At 37.4% G+C, this 20,130-nt stretch overlaps 1 protein-coding gene across 5 annotated transcripts in view; it reads left to right on the top strand.

Annotated features, from left to right (window-relative positions):
- The first annotated feature begins 1,496 nt into the window (after window positions 1-1,496).
- LOC311302533 (NLR family CARD domain-containing protein 3-like) overlaps window positions 1,497-20,130 on the top strand; it is a 101,351-nt gene continuing 82,717 nt past the window's right edge. For all 5 annotated transcript variants that reach the window (XM_084428498.1, XM_084428497.1, XM_084428496.1 and 2 more), the window contains exons 1-8: window positions 1,497-1,877; window positions 2,162-2,258; window positions 4,158-4,271; window positions 7,867-7,992; window positions 8,253-8,348; window positions 8,545-10,272; window positions 11,488-11,559; window positions 12,005-12,178. In XM_084428498.1, coding sequence (XP_084284624.1) covers window positions 2,209-2,258; window positions 4,158-4,271; window positions 7,867-7,992; window positions 8,253-8,348; window positions 8,545-10,272; window positions 11,488-11,559; window positions 12,005-12,178 — 2,360 coding nt within the window. In that variant the 5' untranslated portion in view covers window positions 1,497-1,877; window positions 2,162-2,208. The remainder of the gene's footprint in view (window positions 1,878-2,161; window positions 2,259-4,157; window positions 4,272-7,866; window positions 7,993-8,252; window positions 8,349-8,544; window positions 10,273-11,487; window positions 11,560-12,004; window positions 12,179-20,130) is intronic.

Here is a 20,130-nt window from a genome sequence, read left to right as displayed (position 1 = left end):
CTTTCTTTCATTCTAATTAATCAGTCTTTCTTTCTTTTTAACTAATCCACCATTCTTTCTTTTTAAGTAATCCATTTTTCTTTCTTTCTAACTAATCCATCTTTCTTTCTTTCTAACTAATCCACCATTCTTTCTTTCATTCTTTCTACATAACATTTTCTTTCTTTCATTCATTCTTTCTTCATAACATTTTCTTTCTTTCTTTCTTTCTTTCTTTCTTTCTTTCTTTCTTTCTTTCTTTCTTTCTTTCTTTCTTTCTTTCTTTCTTTCTTTCTTTCTTTCTTTCTACCTAATCTTTTTCTTTCTTTCTACCCAATTTCTTTCTTTCTGTCTTTCTTTCTACCTACCTAATCTTTTTTCTTTCTTTCTACCTAATCTTTTTCTATCTTTCTTTCTAATCTCTTTCTTTCTTTCTTTCTTTCTTTCTTTCTTTCTACCTAATCTTTTTCTTTCTTTCTTTCTTTCTTTCTTTCTTTCTTTCTTTCTTTCTAACTAATCTTTCTTTCTTTCTTTTTTCTTTCTTTCTTTCTTTCTTTCTTTCTTTCTTTCTTTCTTTCTTTCTTTCTTTCTTTCGTTCTTTCGTTCTAACTTTTCTTTCTTTCTAACTAATCTTTCTTTCTAACTAATCTTTCTTTTTAACTTATCTTTCTTTCTAACTAATCTATCTTTCTTTTTCTTTCTAACTAATCTTTTTTATTTCTTTCTAAAATTCTTTCTTTCTAACTAATTTATCAATCAAAATGTAAACTACTTTAAACTTCAAACTACTTTTAACTTCTTCAAACTCTCTGGTCCGGCTTTCTCAAGCCAACTTAAAGTTTGTCTCAAACTTTTTTTCTAGTTATATTAATGTAATAATTACTATATTTAGAAAGTATTGGTCTACTTATTACTAAATCCCATATCAACCTTAAACACTTGAACAATACAAGGAGAGACAAGAAACTGCACTTTTAATGCTTTCAAATAAACAATATACAATTGCATGAACTATTCTTGAATTGACCAAAGTGTGTAGAGGGAGAAGGTTACATAAAAAATATACCTTTTAAAAATGTATGTTAAATCCACTATTGTTTTATACAAAATTGTTCTCTATAGTCTATGCAGTAGCCTGTTTAATGTAATTACATCAGATTTTATTTTAAATTACAGAAGAATTAAGAGTTATCCCTTTAATTAAATCACAACATTTAGATTAGGCTACTTGGTAATTAATTACACCCAACACTGTATAACAGCAGAGAAGGGCTCTGATAACAGTAATTCCTCTTTTTGTTTGGCGCTGTTGCCATGGTGACTCGTAATATCTGCGCTCCATTGATAATGGCTTTTTATAGTTGTGGTGCACGCGCTAAACTCAGAATCAGTCAACTGTTGATTGAACTAACTCATTTCAGCTGTTCTGAAACCAAAAACTCAGAGTTTCCCATCTCAGGGTAAGTCAACTCAGAGTTCAAGTTTTAACTCAGAGTTGGTTGAACCTCCTTATTGAAACAGGCCCCAGATCCTCTGAGCGCTGCTGATGACGCGATGAAGTGACGCTCGAGTGATCAAGGATTCCAATGTATAAAAAAAGCTTCCATGCAGCCTTCCCTCGCATCCAGGGGGTGGAGCTGAGACGCAAGGAAAGGAAGCGAGGAAAGGAAACGAGGATACACAAATAAGAATTGAGAAGCACTCTCTCTCTCTCGTTACACATATAAAGTGAAAGTAAGTTTTCCTGTCGCCATTTAAGCAGGAGAAATGCGAAATACGACACGGGAAAAATAGAACATCAAAGTGTTTATCAACCATTATAAAGGGATTTAAGTGTAGTTTTATGATGTTAAAGCTGGAGGATTTGAGAGCCTGTATCTTGTAAAAGTTTGATCAAGGTGAGTGTTCATGTTTGACTTTCTCGTATTAATATGAATCTCTGGAGGACATTTTACGTGATTGATTGATATGAAATCTTAAATAAAGGTTTTTAATTTTTCACTTCAATGTTTCCTTTGTGTTTCGTGATGTTTGTGATTCTCCAGAAGTTTAACTTATGTGTAAACACATACATAGGCCAGCGTCACACAGACAGGAAAGGCTATGCTGCCACCTTGTGGTTACTCAATAGTATGCCTATCATTATCCATTTAATTTAGTGTGTGAATGTTTCTTCATTCAGAGTCAGTGGAGGAGATCAAACTCATCAGATTCTCCTGCAGCTTCATCATGGGTAATTCACAAGGATCCAGAGATGGAGATTGTTCTCCAGGATGCAGGTACTTTCAACAAACATTACATTACCATTACCCCCACACCTCCACCCCTCGCCACACATCGCATGCATTACCATTACCTCCACCCCTCGCATTTCTCATCCCTTATGTTACATTAAATGGAATTTTTAAAACAACTGGCCGCTGGATTGAGTAATAATGATGTCTGAAAAGACTGTACATTAGATGGTTTACTTTGTTTCAAAGTAGTCAATCCATAACCTGAACTAAAATCTTTAGGGACATGTTTAAAAAAAAAACGTAAGTTATTCTAACATGACTACAGCTAGCAAGAAACGGTGACAAACGTAGGGTAGAGTGGGGGAAAACGCCCCCCTTAAGGAAAATGTGACATTATAGTGAAACAAAACATAAATGTGACTAGAATTGCCATCCCGGTTTTGAGTGACTATGGCAGGAGTTATTCACCAAATATTAAAATTGCTCAGCCTTCATAATTAATTAGTATTTTCACTGAAAATATTTTTGTACAAAGGGGGCGTTTTGCCCCAGCGGTGGGGTAAAACGCCCCCCAAGGTGGGGTAAAATGCCCCCTTTCTTACCAACCAGTTAGCTTCATAGATCAACAGCAAAATTAACAGACAATAGTTTTTAATCTCTAAAGGTAAAAGGCAAGTAATGTATCAACATGTATATATATTAATATTTATTTCAGCAATGTTCAAAATAGGCAAAATTAACTACCTTCCATCAGTGAGCTAACTGTGCTAGCAAGCTAACTAGTTAATGCTCACTTGAGGTAATTTTTTCATGTTTTGTTCAAATATTTTTATTTTACCACCTAGTTATACTGCATTAAGTGTAAAACAAAGGATTTGATAGACAGAAATATTTTATTATAGTAATTATGATAGAGAAACTATGCCCCCAGGGGGGCGTTTTACCCCTCAGCGTAGGGGGCGTTTTACCCCACAAGCTATGAGTTTTTTAAAAAAATGTTTAATTTTTAAAATATAATTATATTCCTTATAAATAATATATGATCTCAAACTACAGACTTCACTGTTCATCTATCATACATCACTGCGATATCCTGCAGAACAATATTCTCTTAAACACTTATTTACTAATATCTGAAAATTATAGCATTTACCCTGTAATCCTCTTCTCTTCAAATGTGTCGCTGGTGTCAGCTTCTCCATAGAGATTTGTATATCCCCGTTATCAACGTAGTGCATAGCAACAGTAAAAATGTATCTTGACTACTTTTAGTGGTTATTTTGGGAAAAACAGGTGGGGGGCGTTTTCCCCCACTCTACCCTACTCTTTTTATCATTACACTGGATATCTAGTTAATGCAACTTTTGATATAGGAACTCGAACTCCTAATATTTTACTAAGCAATTATGGAGATATAAACATAATCGAAGCACTTACAGGATTTTCATTCAGGATTTCACTCTTTGTGAGGTTTGGTTTTGCCGCGTTCAGCTACAGTGCGTGTCTGCGGGAGCACCACAACAACAATCTGTGACGCTGTATAGGAACTCACTCGGCGCTGCCCTGATTGCTGCCTCGCGCTAGGAAATGAATTTATTACTGTTATAAATATAAAACGTCATTAAAGACCTATAATTTTCACAATCGTTTTTAATGTTAAAATATATTTGTCGGGGGGACCCCAAAATCCCAAAATAAAGTCTCATGGGGGGTCCCTAATGACTTATGGAGGGTCCGGGACCCCCCCACACCCCTCATTTCGAACCCTGGTTTATAGGAAAAATATGATTTTTTGGCCTATTTTTTTTTTTACATTTTTTTTTTTTACTAAAATGAAATATTCAGTAAAAAGATAGTTGTTTCCTCAAAGTACTTTTTGATGCAGGATAAATGTATTCACAGTAATCTAAAGGATTAAACTGAATCTGTTCTCTGTTCCAGTTCAGTCCAGCAGAAGAGCTCAAACCCAGAGTCCAGCTGTGTGTCTATGAAGAGTAACTGGTCTATGGATAAGCCAATATGGTTTAAGAGTGGAGACAAACGGCCTGATCTCAGGTATATCATTTCTATAAAAGATGTGCTTATAGTGCGACACTTTTGAATTAGAATCATCATTTTTCTCAGTCAGTCAGTCTAATACTAGCAATGACATCAAGTAAATGTAAGCTGAGATCTTCTCCACCTTTATATAATGGAGTAGGTGTAAAACTGAGTGGATTTTTTTAACTGCTGGTTCAGGGCCCGTATTTATCAAGCTACTCAAAGTGACATTTTAGTCTTATATAAATAATAATAATAAAAAAAAATCAGGTCATATAAATCGGCATATTTATGATATGTTAACCTTTATAAAGGGCATTTTCCCTCATCCCTAATCGATTCCCTAATCGCTTATTTCCCTAATCGCTTCCCTAATGCGTCATCTTTCATTTAAAATTCTTAAATTTCATCAATAAATTAAAATAGAATAATAAGATGCTAAAGGGATGTTACTAATCAAATTAAACTGCATTAAATAATGTAATGAGATTATTTTAATTATTTTTTTGAATATACCATTAAGAAATGTTGGTAAGAATGATACTTTTAAACACGAAACTAAACCACCGGCAGGAGGCGGCAGGAGACCGAGTCATTGAGTCATTTACTCAAACGATTCATTCAAACAACTGATTCATTCAGGGATGAGGCAGTTGTAAATGAATAGGAATTCATTAAATCTTTGACTCAACCGATTCGTTCAAAACACTGAATCATTCAGGAAAGAAACAGTTGAGTTTTCCTTTGAGATGCGCTGTGGTTCTTCTAGGATCTTTTTTAAAACTATTTTCGCTGCTGAAATAGAGCAAAAAATGTCAATATTGAGTCTAAAATTCAAGTGACTTAATATTAATGACTTGTTTATTGAACTGCAATATGAAATCAGTGTCACATTTTCAATCGTGATGGTATTCAGTGCTCTTGGTCGTATGATGTTGATGTTACTGGACAAGCGTAAATGTCGAGCCTGTAATACATATCAAGACATATTTTAAATATGATGTACTAATTTCATTATAGCACTCATCAGCCTGCAGCTTCCAAGACAATGTTTACTGTAAACAACACAGAGACAGAACAAAATTCACGCGTTTCGTTTAAAGACAGGGTTCGTACGTTTTGAAAAAACCTGGAAAAGTTATGGAATTTGAAAAATGCAAATTCCAGGCCTGGAAGGGTTTTGAAAAAATAGAAAGACCCAGAAAGTTTTGGAAAAGTCATGGAATTTCTTTTAACACAGCATAATATGTGATTAATACAAAAACTGTTTCGCGTTGTCTTAACGTCCTTATATTCGGGCGGCATAACGTTCAGTTCACGTCCGATTCACTCACTTGTTGCGATGTTGCCTGAGGCGAAGTCGGTTCTGACAGAAATTTAATTGAAATGCCAGGAAAGTGGCACGAGCATGCTAAAGTTTTGCAAGCACCGGTGGGTCGAGAATGTAGCGGAAAGAGGATTGCAGCACTGGCCGCATGTGAAAAGATACGTCTCCTGCACGCGAGAGGAGAGAAGAAAACGAGTAAATGTCAGTTCAATTGTAAGTTCATTCTTTATCTGCTTAGGAGTGTGCGATATTGTCTATGAACTATGATGATATTGTAATCATTGTTTTAACTATGTACGAGCCGAGGCACTGCGAGTGCAAGCTGACATCGCGTTTCTCTCATGCTTGCTTTCACTGCGTGATGTGTCAGTGCAGTTATAGTTATAGATGTCCCCAAATGAGTTTTTGTCTATCATATTATGTTGTCATATTAGAATATCACATGAGCAAGAGTGCCGTTTTCCTGTGCAAATGTGCTATTTATTTTATACAACAGTTAAAATAACAATAAAGTTGACATTGTGAGTTACTTTTTGGACACAATATTGTCAATTTTCACTTTATATAGCCGACGAGAATTTCATAATGAAGCCGTAGTCCAACAGACATCGATGATTTATTTATTTATTTAATGAAATCCATGTTTTGAATGAATCATTTTAACGATTCAATGAACAATCACTTGTTTTTCTAAATGAATCAGCCGTTTGAACGAATCGGTTGAAATTACTCCAACAACTCGCTTATTAAGACAGTGACTTGCCGCCACCTACTGGTGGTTTTAGTTTCATATTTAAAGTATCTTTTGATTAAAACGTTAAAATTATAAATCATTTAATTTAAATATTGAATAGCTTTATTTATGCAATTGTAAATGAAGTGTAAATATAGTAGGCTAATGCCAGTTTTGATGCCGCTTCTGTGTCAGCTCTAATGTCGACTGACATTTTCAGGAATACATAGTCATGGAAAAGTATTGGTTAAAATGTGTATAAACCCTGTAAAGACTTTTGTCCCCGATCGCCTTCCATTCGGGCGTACGCGCTCAGAGAAAGTGCATCATGTCAGAACAGAACGCTAATGAAATGTTTACCCGGCAAAGCTTTAAAGCACGAGCAAATAATGAACTTTTGTGATTGCGAATAAGTGCAGAGTCCTGAGTGTAACTCTAGCGCTGCGTTAACATGTGATGTGAGTTTTACAGTATTGGGACTGAGCGCCAGAACTGCAGCTGATAGAATGTGATACTACCATATTTATTCAAAAGCAGATCGTGGAGACATTAAATCATCCACGATCAAAAATCGTGATATCGCATAAGCACAAGTATAAAACGACTGTTATCATGTCTGAAAACACACACAAGTAACGGAGTTTACAAAACTGTATCGCACGCATGCTACAGTGGGACATTCATTCATCATCGCACAGACCAATCTTTCCGTAACTGTACAGCCCTGCAATGAGTATTACAATGTATTCTCTTGAAAATTATTTATTGAATGATTATTAGTGTTGAATGTAAACTCCTCTTAGGAATTTCACCATTCAATGGGAATTTATCTGAGCATATTCTTAAATAAGGAAATCAATTCAGTGATTGGTCCATGCCTATGTCATCATCCAAAATCCTGTTTGTGGCACAGCAAAGTGTTGTGAATCATCTCTAAGACTGACACTTAAGATTTAGTCCTACACTTCACTTAAATTACGACTGAGATGCTTGATAACTAACTTCTAAGCACAGCTTTGAGCCAAGAGTTGTTTTACTCTTAAGTCCATTCTTAGCAGTGTTCTTGTGAGTAATTCTCAGAGGCTTGATAAATACGGGTTCAGATTTGTTGAAAACTTCACGGTGTCTGGTCAGAACAGTGATGTTTCACAGCAAGAGTAGCGTTACTAGAGTACAGTAAGGTGGTTTATCTTTAAAGCTCAGCTAAACATTGGTCTCTTTAGTCGGTTGAGCCTTCGTCCTCCATTGTGCCTTTGAGAAGAGTCATGTGATCATGGTTGATGTTCATCTGAGTTGAATCGTTCTATAATTCTATAGTTGAATTCAATTTGTTTGCTTTGAATTCCTAATTCCTAATATTACCGGTTTTCTCAGTCGCTTTGGTACAATTGTTGAATCATGCTTAACATTTTTAAACCAGTGAGTTAATTTCTCAAAATAATTGTAATCAAAGTTTGAAACACAGTGCAAAACAGTTACAGACATTAAAGCAAAAGTACACAACATTTATGTGGTCTTTTATAAGTCTGTATTCTTTATATTTTACTTAGTTTTAAACCCAGTTCAGTCCAGCAGAAGAGCTCAAACCCAGAGTCCAGCTGTGTGTCTATGAAGAGTAACTGCTCTATGGATCCGCCACCAGAGTTTAAGAGTGGAGACAAACGGCCTGATCTCAGGTATATCACTTCTATAAAAGATGTGCTTATTGTATTTTATTTGTATGAAATTGTTATTAATATACAGCAGTTTAATGAGTTACAATCTTGCTGGTTTCGGTCTATTAATGATCATCATTGTGCTCTTGTGTAAAGCTCTATGTGTTGTATTGTTAATACATTCACACACTGTAAAAGCTGTTGGTCTGTTACTCAGTTAATGACACAATTACATCAATATCAGTGTGTCTGATTCTTTACCCTCTTCATTCTGATTTAAGGTCAACTCTTCCATCCAGACCAGTTAAAAACAAAACTGTGTCCAAGCCTGTGATTCGACCACAAGACTTTAATGAAAGCATGTTTCCTGGTTTCAGGTAAAATTCAGGACTTTGTTGTTGTTGTTGTTTAATTTTAGGTGCTGCAATTCACATCACACATCACTCACACACACGATTAATGATTTACACATTTCAGAAACCGAATGATGTTCCGTATCTCATAAATAGTTTTGTAATTTATGGCTATTTACTTCTCTGATTTGTGTAATAATGTGGTATTTTAATCTTACAGCCATGACTCTAATCCTGCTGAAGTCCTCAACACATTGAGATCAAATCTGAGACAGAAGTTTGAGTGTTTGTATGAGGGAATATCAAAGCAGGGAAACCCAACACTCCTGAATGAGATCTACACAGAGCTCTACATCACAGAGAGTGGAAGTGGAGAGATCAATAATGAGCATGAGGTGAGACAGATCGAGACACAGTCCAGCAGAGCAGAAACAGAGGACACACCGATCAAATGCAGTGACATCTTTAGACCTTTACCTGGACAAGACAAACCCATCAGAACTGTGCTGACAAAGGGAGTCGCTGGCATTGGGAAAACAGTCTCTGTGCAGAAGCTCATCCTGGACTGGGCTGAAGGGAAAGAGAATCAGGACGTCCAGCTCATATTTCCACTCGCTTTCAGAGAGCTCAACTTGATGAAGGACAAAACACTCAGTCTTTCAGATCTTCTTCATCTCTTTTTCCCCGAAACTAAAGAAATGGAGATATCCAGTGATGAGTATAAAGTGTTGTTCATCTTTGATGGTCTGGATGAGTGTCGTCTGTCTCTGAACTTTAAGAGCGATGTGAAGTTGTGTGATATATCTGAATCAGCCTCAGTGGACGAGCTGCTGAAGAACCTCATTGAGGGGAATCTGTTTCCCTCGTCTCTCATCTGGATCACCTCCAGACCAGCAGCAGCGGATCTCGTCCCCTCTGAGTGTGTCCATCGAGTGACAGAGGTACGAGGCTTCAGTGACACACAGAAGCAGGAATACTTCAGGAAGAGAGTCAGTGATCAGAGTCTGGCCGACAGGATCATCTCACACCTGAAGTCCTCGAGGAGCCTCTTTATTATGTGCCACATCCCAGTGTTCTGCTGGATCTCAGCCGCTGTTCTAGAGGAGATGTTGAGGAAATCACGGAGAGGAGAGATTCCCAAGACTCTCACTCAGATGTACACACACTTCCTGCTCATTCAGACCAACATCAAACATGAGAAGGACTATGAGAAGAAAGTGAAAGATGAAGACATGATTGTCAAACTGGGGAAACTGGCTTATCTGCAGCTTGTGAAAGGCAACCTGATCTTCTATGAGGAAGACCTGAGCGAGTGTGGCATTGATGAGGCAGAAGCATCAGTTTACTCAGGATTGTGCACTCAGATCTTCAGAGAGGAGTTGGGCTTGTGTCAGGGGAAAGTCTTCAGCTTTGTTCATCTGAGCATTCAGGAACATCTAGCAGCTCTATATGTGCATCTCTCCTTTATCAACAATAACATCAATGTGTTTGACCAGATTACCAGACCAACTAATGGAGGCAGAGTTTCCCTATCGGATCTCCATCAGAGAGCTGTGGATGAGGCTTTACACAGTAAAAATGGGCATCTGGACCTTTTCCTTCGTTTCCTTCTGGGTCTGTCAGTGAAGTCTAACCAGAGTCTCTTACAAGAGCTGAAGACACAGACAGCAAACAGCTCTCACAGCAATAAGAGAACAGTGGACTATATTAAAGAAAAGATCAGTGAGAATCCCTCTCCAGATAAATACATCAATCTGTTTCACTGTCTGAATGAACTGGGTGATCTTTCTCTAGTGGACGAAGCTGAACCTCATACGTGGTCTAGAGGATTAGGTGCTGTGAAACTCTCCTCGTCTCAGTGGTCAGCTTTAGTGTTTGTGTTGTTGTCCTCAGAGAAGACACTGCAGGAGTTTAACCTGAACAGATTAATTGGAGGCAGAGATGATCGGTAAGTAACACTGAGTGCAATCATTACAGTCTAAAACATTATGAACAAAGAGAAACTCAGAGATCAGAGGTGTTTAAATCACGGGGCACAGACTGATTTCTGGGATATTGTAGATCATTTGCGTGTGTTCCTCAAACCGTGGCTGTGTCCTAGTAAGACTGCATATCTCGACTGCCACGTCATCAAGCGCCTCTGAAGGCCGTCTCAGTTTGAAGGATGTTTTGAAGACAGACTTCATTTTGTGTCTTTAATTCAGCTCATTTTGAAGGATGCATCAAGTGTATCCTTCGTGTTCTTCAATCTCCCACAATCCTTTGCACACATTCTAATTCATGTAAAAGAACTGATGGAAAACGAGTCGGCACTGAGTTTATCTGAGTTCATTATGAAATGTAAGACACAGATAATGTATTCGGAGATGAAGGCATACATGTTATCTTTTGTTTGTGTGTAAATGAATCACTGAACACTAAACTGACAATAATGTAAGACACTGGGAGACACAGACGGCTGTCAGTCACTGTATTGCATTCATAAAAAAGCCAGTTAATATAAAGATATTTAATAGGAAGTATTTTTCCTAAATGAAGTTTTAATATTATTATTATACAAGAGAAGTATTAAGAAAATAAATTAGATTAATGTCTCATCATAATTTTTCTTTATCACCAGTTGCTGGCAAAATGATGGACAATGATTCACATTTTGTGCGCATCATTTCCTGTGACAATAAAACTAAGTAAATTATTAAATGAACAAGTATGTAAATAAACAAGTAACAAGCAAACAAACTCATGTGCTTAATTTCTAGGAATAATTTGCTGATGCAGGTACAAAAATACTTTTTTCTTGCCCCCCCGCCCGACTCGGGGGTTAAATGTCTCCATGGTGATAACCATAGCAACGGACAGGACAAACAAACCTGATGTGTCATAATAGTGTTGTAGTGTAAATGCAGACTAATAGCCCTGCCACAGCAACACTAACGAGAAGAAGAAGAGACTAATCAGTGACGGCTGAATACGAGGCTTCTACAGTTATAGATATAAAACCACTTTTTCACATGTCCTTTATAAAGCAGTGTTTCATTAAAACAATTATTTGAGGGTATTTAGGAAGGTATAATGCATTATTTACTTATGATATGAATTATTATTGTTATTATTAGCATTAATAATTAACTTTAACTTTTAAATAATTTTTATTTTCAATTAGTGGCACACAGAACACAGGAGATGAAGTTCTCCAGAAGCTGATGCCTGTGGTTACAGCAACTAGATACGCTCTGTAAGTAACACTGAGAACAAGCATCACTGTTAAAACATTATAACAGTTCTTACTTAAACATTATAAATTAATGGTTTAACAAAAAATATGAGTCACACTTCAGCTCTTACCTACTGTATCTGGCCTGATTTGTGATCTACTTAACCATTTTTTATGATATATGTGTGAGAAATTTATATTCAAATATATGCATTTGTAATGTATGCATATAAACATTTATATTTAATGTATGTAATGTATTCAATGTATTCCATTTGATCAGTTTCATATAATCTTTCTCCCTCACATAGAGACATAATCTCTTACAATAACAGTTAAATTTACTGATATATTGAATTCATTGTTTTAAAAAATAGATTTTGCACAAATTATGAACACAATCAAGAAAAGCAAAGATTTCTGTTTTGATCTGAGAGAGTGAAGAGTGTGTCATTGTTCTCTACAGGTTGAGGGATTGTGGTGTGACAGATGAAGGTTGTGCTGCTCTGGCTTCAGCTCTGAGATCAAACCCCTCACACCTGAGATATCTGGATCTGTCTGGGAATAAACTAGGAGACTCAGGAGTGAAGCTGTTTTCTGCTGGACTGGCGAATCCTCACTGTAAACTGGAGACACTGAGGTAAGATCATACGTTACTCTCACATGAAACTGTCACTAGGGGCGTTTCCATTACAGATTTGCGCAAAACTTTTTTTACATTTTTTATTGGAACAAAGAACACAAAGTTATCATGGATGCTACAATATCAGACAGTATCACAAAATAATTCCAACATCTTGATATACAATATCACACTTTCCTCAATGGTTTACATACATAATCCATTTTTCCCACAACTTGTTACATTTATCAAATTTGAGCCTTAATATAAATGTTAGTCTCTCCATACTGTATATTTCGTTAATGATCCCTAGCCATTGATCCTTAGTTGGAGAGTCAACCTGCAACCATTTACGGGTTATTGCTTTCCTACTGCTTGCTAACAATATTTTTAATAAATATTTATCCTTGTCTAAAACATTTCCTGGTATTTTACCTAAATATATAGTAGTGAACGAAAAATCAACCTCTACTCCCAATATTTTCCCAATCTCTGCCACTACTCCTTGCCAAAATAATTGTATTTTTGGGCATGCCCAGAAAATGTGATAGTGATTAGCCATCGGGGTTTCACATTGCCTCCAGCAAAAGCCACGGCTCTGTGAGCCTGTATGAAGTGCTGTTAATTTGGGAGTTATAAAAAATCTTACTAAATTCTTCCATCCAAATTCCCTCCAGGATCTTGAGTTTGTGGTATTTGCCTGTATCACACATATATCTGTCCAGTCTTCATCTGTTATTTGTGAATCAGACTCTTTCTCCCATTTTTCTTTAATGTATACTGATGAATGATTCGTGGAAGCTTGCATACTTCCATACAATCTAGAAACCAGCTTTTTATTATCTTTTAATGTGTACGCATTTGAGAATATTGTAATTAGATTATGATCTTCCGGCAATGTACTTTTAAATTTTTTGCAAATATCTATAAAAATCCTGCTTTTCTAGTCCAAATGTATTTGAAAGTGTCTGATAACTCTGTAATTTCCCATTAGAGATAACTGAACAGTAAGATGTGATACCTCTCCAAACCCACTGTTTAAATCTCTCATCTACCCTAGCCGGCTCAAAACCTGGGTCAAATGCTATCCAACTTAAAACTCCAGTTTGATCCTTTAGTTGCAATTTCTTCAATACTCTGAACCATACCCTCAGTGAAAATACAGTCCAAGTACTCAGTCTGTTATAGCTCCTTTCAGCTAGTTTTTTATTTCCAAGTATCGAATGTATAGGTGTATCTATCTGTGAAACTTCTAGGGTTTTCCATCTTGATTCATAGCTGGGTATACACCAACTTACTAAGGGTTTCAATTGAGCTGCATAATAATAGTCTTGAAGACATGGTAGAGCTCTCCCTCCCTTTTCTTTTGTCAACTGCAAAGTTTTAAACTTTATTCTAGGTTTTCTACCATTCCAGACAAACCTTGAAATCATACCATCCCATTCATTAAATTGTTTTTGCAATACTTCCAGAGGCAATGATTGAAAAAAGATAAAGTATCCGTGGTAGCATGTTCATTAGGGCCCAAGCCTTGAAAGGGCGAAGGCCCTATTGTTTCCGTAAGGATTTTTTTTTTCATTATTTTTTTTTTGTTGCCTTTTTGCCACTTTTGGGGCCCTTAACATGCTCAAAAACTCTTGAAATTTTGCACACATGTCAGAACCTGCGGCCATCAGTCAAGTCAAGTCAAGTCACCTTTATTTATATAGCGCTTTTTACAATACAGATTGTATCAAAGCAGCTTCACATTGAAAAAATGAAAATAATACAACATAGTTTGTTTCTAGAAGAAAATTGCATCATTGTCTACCCTAATAAGGCAGATCAATAATATCGTTGAATATTAAATGTCCCCAACTAAGCAAGCCAAAGCCAAGGCAACAGTGGCAAGGAACCAAAACTCCATCAGGTGACAGAATGGAGAAAAAAACCTTGGGAGAACCCAGGCTCAGTCGGGGGCCAGTTCTCCTCTGGCCAACGAGCGAACAGTGTATGATTATGATCCAGGCAGCATTACGGGTCAGAAGTCAGATTGGTCGTGTCGATGAGGCCGGCACTTCAGGGATGCGTCATGGTTGGGTCCACGTGCAGATCCACCATCTAGTCTGGATACGGCCAGGGTCCACCTCACTTCAGAAACGGAGTGTCTGGTTGACACTTCAGTACTACGTTGTCGTCGTGTCCAGGCGCTGGTCCTTCATCGGATCTGGATACGGCCTGGATCAGGCGGACTGCGGTAAACCTCGGTGTAAGCAGAGAGACTAATATTAACGTAGACGCCATTCTTCTTATGATGTAACAAGTACATCAGGATTCATGGGAAGTGTTCCCGGTTCCGGCTGAACTAATCTATGCAGCCTAATATGGAATTATAGAAGTCTATAATGTGTTATGTGTATGCTAGGTCAAAGAGATGTGTTTTTAGTTTAGCTTTGAACTGACAGAGTGTGTCTGCTTCCCGGACAATGTTAGGAAGACTGTTCCAGAGTTTTGGTGCTAAATAGGAAAAGGATCTACCGCCAGCAGTCGATTTTGATATTCTAGGTATTATCAACTGGCCGGAATTTTGAGATCGCAATAGACGTGAAGGACTATAATGCGTTAAGAGCTCGCTCAAGTACTGCGGAGCTAAACCATTTAGTGCTTTGTAAGTAATCAGCAATATTTTAAAATTTATACGATGTTTAATAGGCAGCCAGTGCAGTGTTGACAGAACCGGGCTAATATGGTCATACTTCCTGGTTCTGGTAAGAACTCGAGCTGCTGCGTTTTGAACTAGCTGTAGTTTGTTTATTAAGCGTGCAGGGCAACCACCCAGTAGAGCATTACAATAATCTAGCCTTGAGGTCATGAACGCATGAACTAATTGTTCCGCATTTGTCAATGAGAGCATATGGCGTAATTTAGATATATTTTTAAGATGGAAAAATGCGGTTTTACAGATACTAGACACGTGACTTTCAAATGAGAGATTGGTATCAAAGAGCACACCCAGGTTCCTAACCGACGACGAAGACTTAACAGAGCAGCCATCGAGTGTTAGACAGTATTCTAGATTATTACGTGAGGAAGTTTTTTGTCCAATAATTAGAATCTCTGTTTTTTCAGAATTTAGTAGTAGGAAATTACTAGTCATCCAATTTTTTATATCAGCTATGCATTCCGTTAATTTTGTGAATTGGTAAGTTTCGTCTGGGCGTGAAGAAATATAGAGCTGAGTATCGTCAGCATAACAGTGAAAATTGATTCCATGCTTCCTAATGATATCTCCTAATGGTAGCATGTACAGAGTGAACAGCAGCGGTCCTAGTACTGAGCCTTGTGGTACGCCATACTGAACTTGTGATCGATGAGACATCTCTTCATTTACTGCTACAAACTGATAACGGTCAGATAAGTATGATTTAAACCATGCTAGTGCAATCCCATTAATCCCAACATAGTTTTCAAGTCTGTTTAAAAGAATGTTGTGGTCAATGGTGTCAAACGCAGCACTAAGATCGAGTAACACTAATAAAGAGACACAACCACGATCGGATGATAAGAGCAAATCATTTGTGACTCTAATGAGAGCCGTCTCGGTACTATGGTACGGTCTAAATCCAGACTGGAAATCCTCGCAGATATCATTTCTTTCTAAAAAGGAACATAGTTGTGAGGATACTGCCTTTTCTAGTATCTTTGACAGAAAAGGTAGATTTGAGATCGGCCTGTAATTGACTAATTCTGTAGGATCAAGTTGCGTTTTTTTAACAAGCGGTTTAATCATAGCCAGTTTAAAGGTTTTCGGCACATATCCTAATGATAAAGATGAATTAATGATATTAAGAAGAGGATCTATGACCTCTGGAAGCATCTCTTTCAGTAGCTTAGTCGGTATAGGGTCTAACATACATGTTGTTGATTTAGATGATTTAACGAGTTTAGTAAATTCTTCCTCTCCTATAGCAACGAATGAATCAAATTTTTCCTCAAGGAGACAACAATGCACTGCCTGATGCGATACTGTAGTGGACGGTTGCATAGTTATAATTTTCTCCCTGATATTATCAATCTTGTTATTAAAGAAGTTCATAAAGTCATTACTGCTGTGCTGCTTAGAAACTTCTGGGGTTGAAGATTTATTTTTTGTTAGTTTAGTCACTGTTTCAAATAAATACCTAGGATTATTTTTATTTTCTTCTAATAGGGTTGAAAAATAAGCAGATCTAGCAGCTTTTAAAGCCTCTCTGTAAGCAATCGAGCTCTCCTTCCATGAAATGCGAAATACCTCTAGTTTTGTTTTCTTCCAGTTGCGCTCCATTTTTCTGGCTGCTCTCTTAAGGGCCTGAGTGTGCTCGTCGTACCACGGCGTTGGACTATTTTCTTTAATCTTCTTTAAGCGCAAGGGAGCAACTGTGTCTAAAGTGCTGGAAAAGAGAGAGTTAAAAGTTTCTGTCACAATATCTAGTTCTTCTAAGCTATCTGGGATGCTAAGATGATGAAACTGATCAGGAAGATTATTGATAAAGTAATCTTTAGTGGCAGAATTGATAGGTCGAACATATTTGTAACATGGAGTCGACTTTGCAGCCTTGGCTAAATGAAGTTTACACGAGACTAGGTAATGATCTGAGATGTCATCGCTCTGCTGCAGAATTTCAACAGCATCAACATTTATTCCATGTGATAAAATTAGATCTAGAGTATGATTACGACGATGAGTAGGTCCTGACACGTGTTGTCTAACTCCAATAGAGTTCAGAATGTCTTTAAATGCCAACGCCAATGCGTCTTTTTTGTTATCCACATGTATATTAAAATCACCAACAATTATGACTTTATCTGCAGCCAATACTAACTCTGATAGAAAATCAGCAAATTCTTTGATAAAGTCTGTATGGTGCCCTGGTGGCCTGTATACAGTAGCCAGCACAAATGTTAAACGTGATTTATCATTTACACTAGATAGTGTTACATTTAGCAACAACACTTCAAAAGAATTATATTTAAAACAAGTCTTCGCAGAAATTCTGAAAATATTACTATAAATTACAGCAACACCTCCCCCTTTGCCCTTCAGACGAGGTTCATGTTTATAACAGTAATCTTGCGGGGTGGACTCATTTAAAGTAATATAATTGTCTGGTTTTAGCCAGGTTTCTGTCAAACACAGCACATCTAGATTATAGTCTGTAATCATATCATTAACAATAAGTGCTTTTGAAGTAAGGGATCGAATATTCAGCAACCCAAGCTTTATCATTTGTTCATTCGTATTATGTCTGTTTTTTATTTGTTGAACATCATTTAAATTTTTACCCTTGAATGGGTTTAGGAGTTTTTTGTATGTCCTAATTCGGGGAACAGACACAGTCTCTATATGATGATAGCTAGGTGAAAGAGGCTCTATGTGATGGGATTTATCTGACCTTGGTGAGGTGAGACAGCTAGCAGACGGTCGGTTTAGCCAGTCTGTCTGCTTCCTGACCTGAGCCCCAGATTGTCATGTTTGAGCTCTAAGACTATTAGCCATATTACTAGAGAGAAGAGCAGCACCATCCCAGGAGGGATGAATACCATCTCTTTTCAACAGGTCAGGTCTGCCCCAAAAACTTTTCCAATTGTCTATGAATTCTATATTATTAAGTGGACACCACCTCGACAGCCAGCGATTCAGTGAACACAATCTACTAACTATCTCATCACTCCTGCGAACAGGAAGGGGGCCAGAGCAAATTACAGTCCTTGACATCGTACTTGCAAGTTCACACACCTCTTTAATGTTAATTTTTGTGATCTCCGACTGGCGGAGTCGAACATCATTAGTGCCGACGTGAATAATAATCTTAGAGAATTTACGATTAGCATTAGCCAGCACTTTTAAATTTGCTTTGATGTCAGGCGCTCTGGCTCCCGGCAAACATGTGACTATGGTCGCTGGTGTCTCTATTTTCACGTTCCGTGTAATAGAATCGCCAATAACTAGGGCACAATCAACACAAGTCTCAGTGGGTGTTTCACTGAGTGGGGAGAATCTGTTTGATGTTGTAATCGGAACGGAAGAGCGGTGTTTTGTCCCGCGACTACAGCGTCTCACCGTCACCCAATTGCCCTGCTGCACGGGCTCTACTTCAGCCGGAACCGTGTTATGTACAGAGGTCACTAAGCTAGTCGCATCCAAAGCAGTATCTAAAGCCCTTGCACTCTTACAATTAACCTCGATTAAAGTTTGGATGCGTGTTTCTAGTTCTGAAATCTTCTCCCATCAGGGCCGGGCTGAAGCTGGTACCCGGGCGTGGCAGGGGGGCTCGACAGCGCCCCCTGGAATGGGGTTTGAAAACTTGGTCCATAAATCAAACACACTTGCATGTAATAATATGAAACTCAGTACACATATAGATCTCATCGGGTCGAACAACTTTCGTGCTCTAAGTTTTAGAAAAGCCCAACAGGAAGTTGGTTATTATACGTTGTTTGGAAAACGCATACAATGGAATGTGAAATACTCCTCCTAGGGAATTCATCCGATCACCACCAAACTCGGTGTGAATGAAGTCAAGACATTGAGGATGAATTCTTGCGAACAGATTTTTGATATCTCGAACGGTTTGGCCGTGGCGAGGAAATGAATTTATGGCGAATAATGGGACACAGGAAGTGTGTTATAACTTCTGCATACATTATCTGATCTTGATGAAACTTCCGCAGTGTGTTCGTTGTAAGAGGCCGATCACATGGATGTGACTATTGTGAGTCAAAGTTATAGCGCCACCAACTGGCTGCAGGAAGTTTGTCACTTTCAAAATGCTTTGAAATCACTCTCTTATTTTTACCTGATTTGCTTCAAACTTTATGTGTATAATGTAAACACACGGCAGATGTAGACCTGTGAAAGGATTATTGATATCTTAGATACTGTTGCTATGGCAACGCATTGAACTTTGATATTATTTTTTGATGATTTTGAGACTCTTATCATGCTTGAAATTGCATGAAACTCAAAAGACACATCCCATTTATTAGCCAGTAGACATGTGCAAAGTTTCAGAAACGGGTGTGGTGGAATGGCTCAGTAGCGCCACCTTTAGTCAAAAATGGGGGCTTAGTTTTTCCTAGAATCACAAAACTTGGTACGTATATTGTTCTCATCAAGCCGGACAACTTTCTAATTTATAGTCATTATCTCCATTATAGGTCCATATATCAAACACGCTTGCATGAATTAATATGAAACTCGGTACACATATAGATCTCATCAGGCCGAACAACTTCCGCACTCTAAGTTATTAGCGCCGCCCAACAGGAAGTCGGCTATTATGGGTTGTTTGAAAAACGCATGCTGTGGAATTTGATGTACTCCTCCTAGAGAATTCATCCACTCGCCTCCAAACTCGGTCAGCATGAAGTCAAGACATTGAGGATGCTAAACTGCGGACGGATTGTTGATATCTCGAACGGTTTGGCCGTGGCGAGGAAACAAATTTATGGCGAGAAAAGATAAAAACGAAGTGTTATAACTTCTGCATACATTAACTGATCTTGATGAAACTTCAGCAGTGTGTTCATGGTAAGAGGCCGATCACATGTATGTAACTATTGTGAGTCAAAGTTATAGCGCCACCAACTGGCAGCAGGAAGTGTGTCACTGTCTAAATGCTTTTGACAAAAGTGAAGGGGTTCATTTTATGTACAGTCACAAAAATCAGTACGTATATTGGTCTCATCGAGCCGGACAACTTTCTCATTTACAGTCATTAGCTCTGACCAACAGGAAGTCAGATATTTTGGTTTGAATGTGGATTTCTTTGCAAAATCAGCCTCTGTATTTTTACCCATTCCTCTTAAGTGGTTTATATATTTTTTTGTTACATTTATTATATATATATATATATATATATATATATATATATATATATATATATATATATATATGTGTATATGTATATATATATATATATATATATATATATATATATATACAGTGAGGA

This window comes from Rutilus rutilus (genome assembly GCF_951802725.1).
Source record: "Rutilus rutilus genome assembly, chromosome: 13".
NCBI lineage: Eukaryota > Metazoa > Chordata > Actinopteri > Cypriniformes > Leuciscidae > Rutilus > Rutilus rutilus.
The sequence above is the reverse complement of the archived record's forward strand: the minus strand, read 5'-3'. Positions and strand labels throughout refer to the sequence as shown.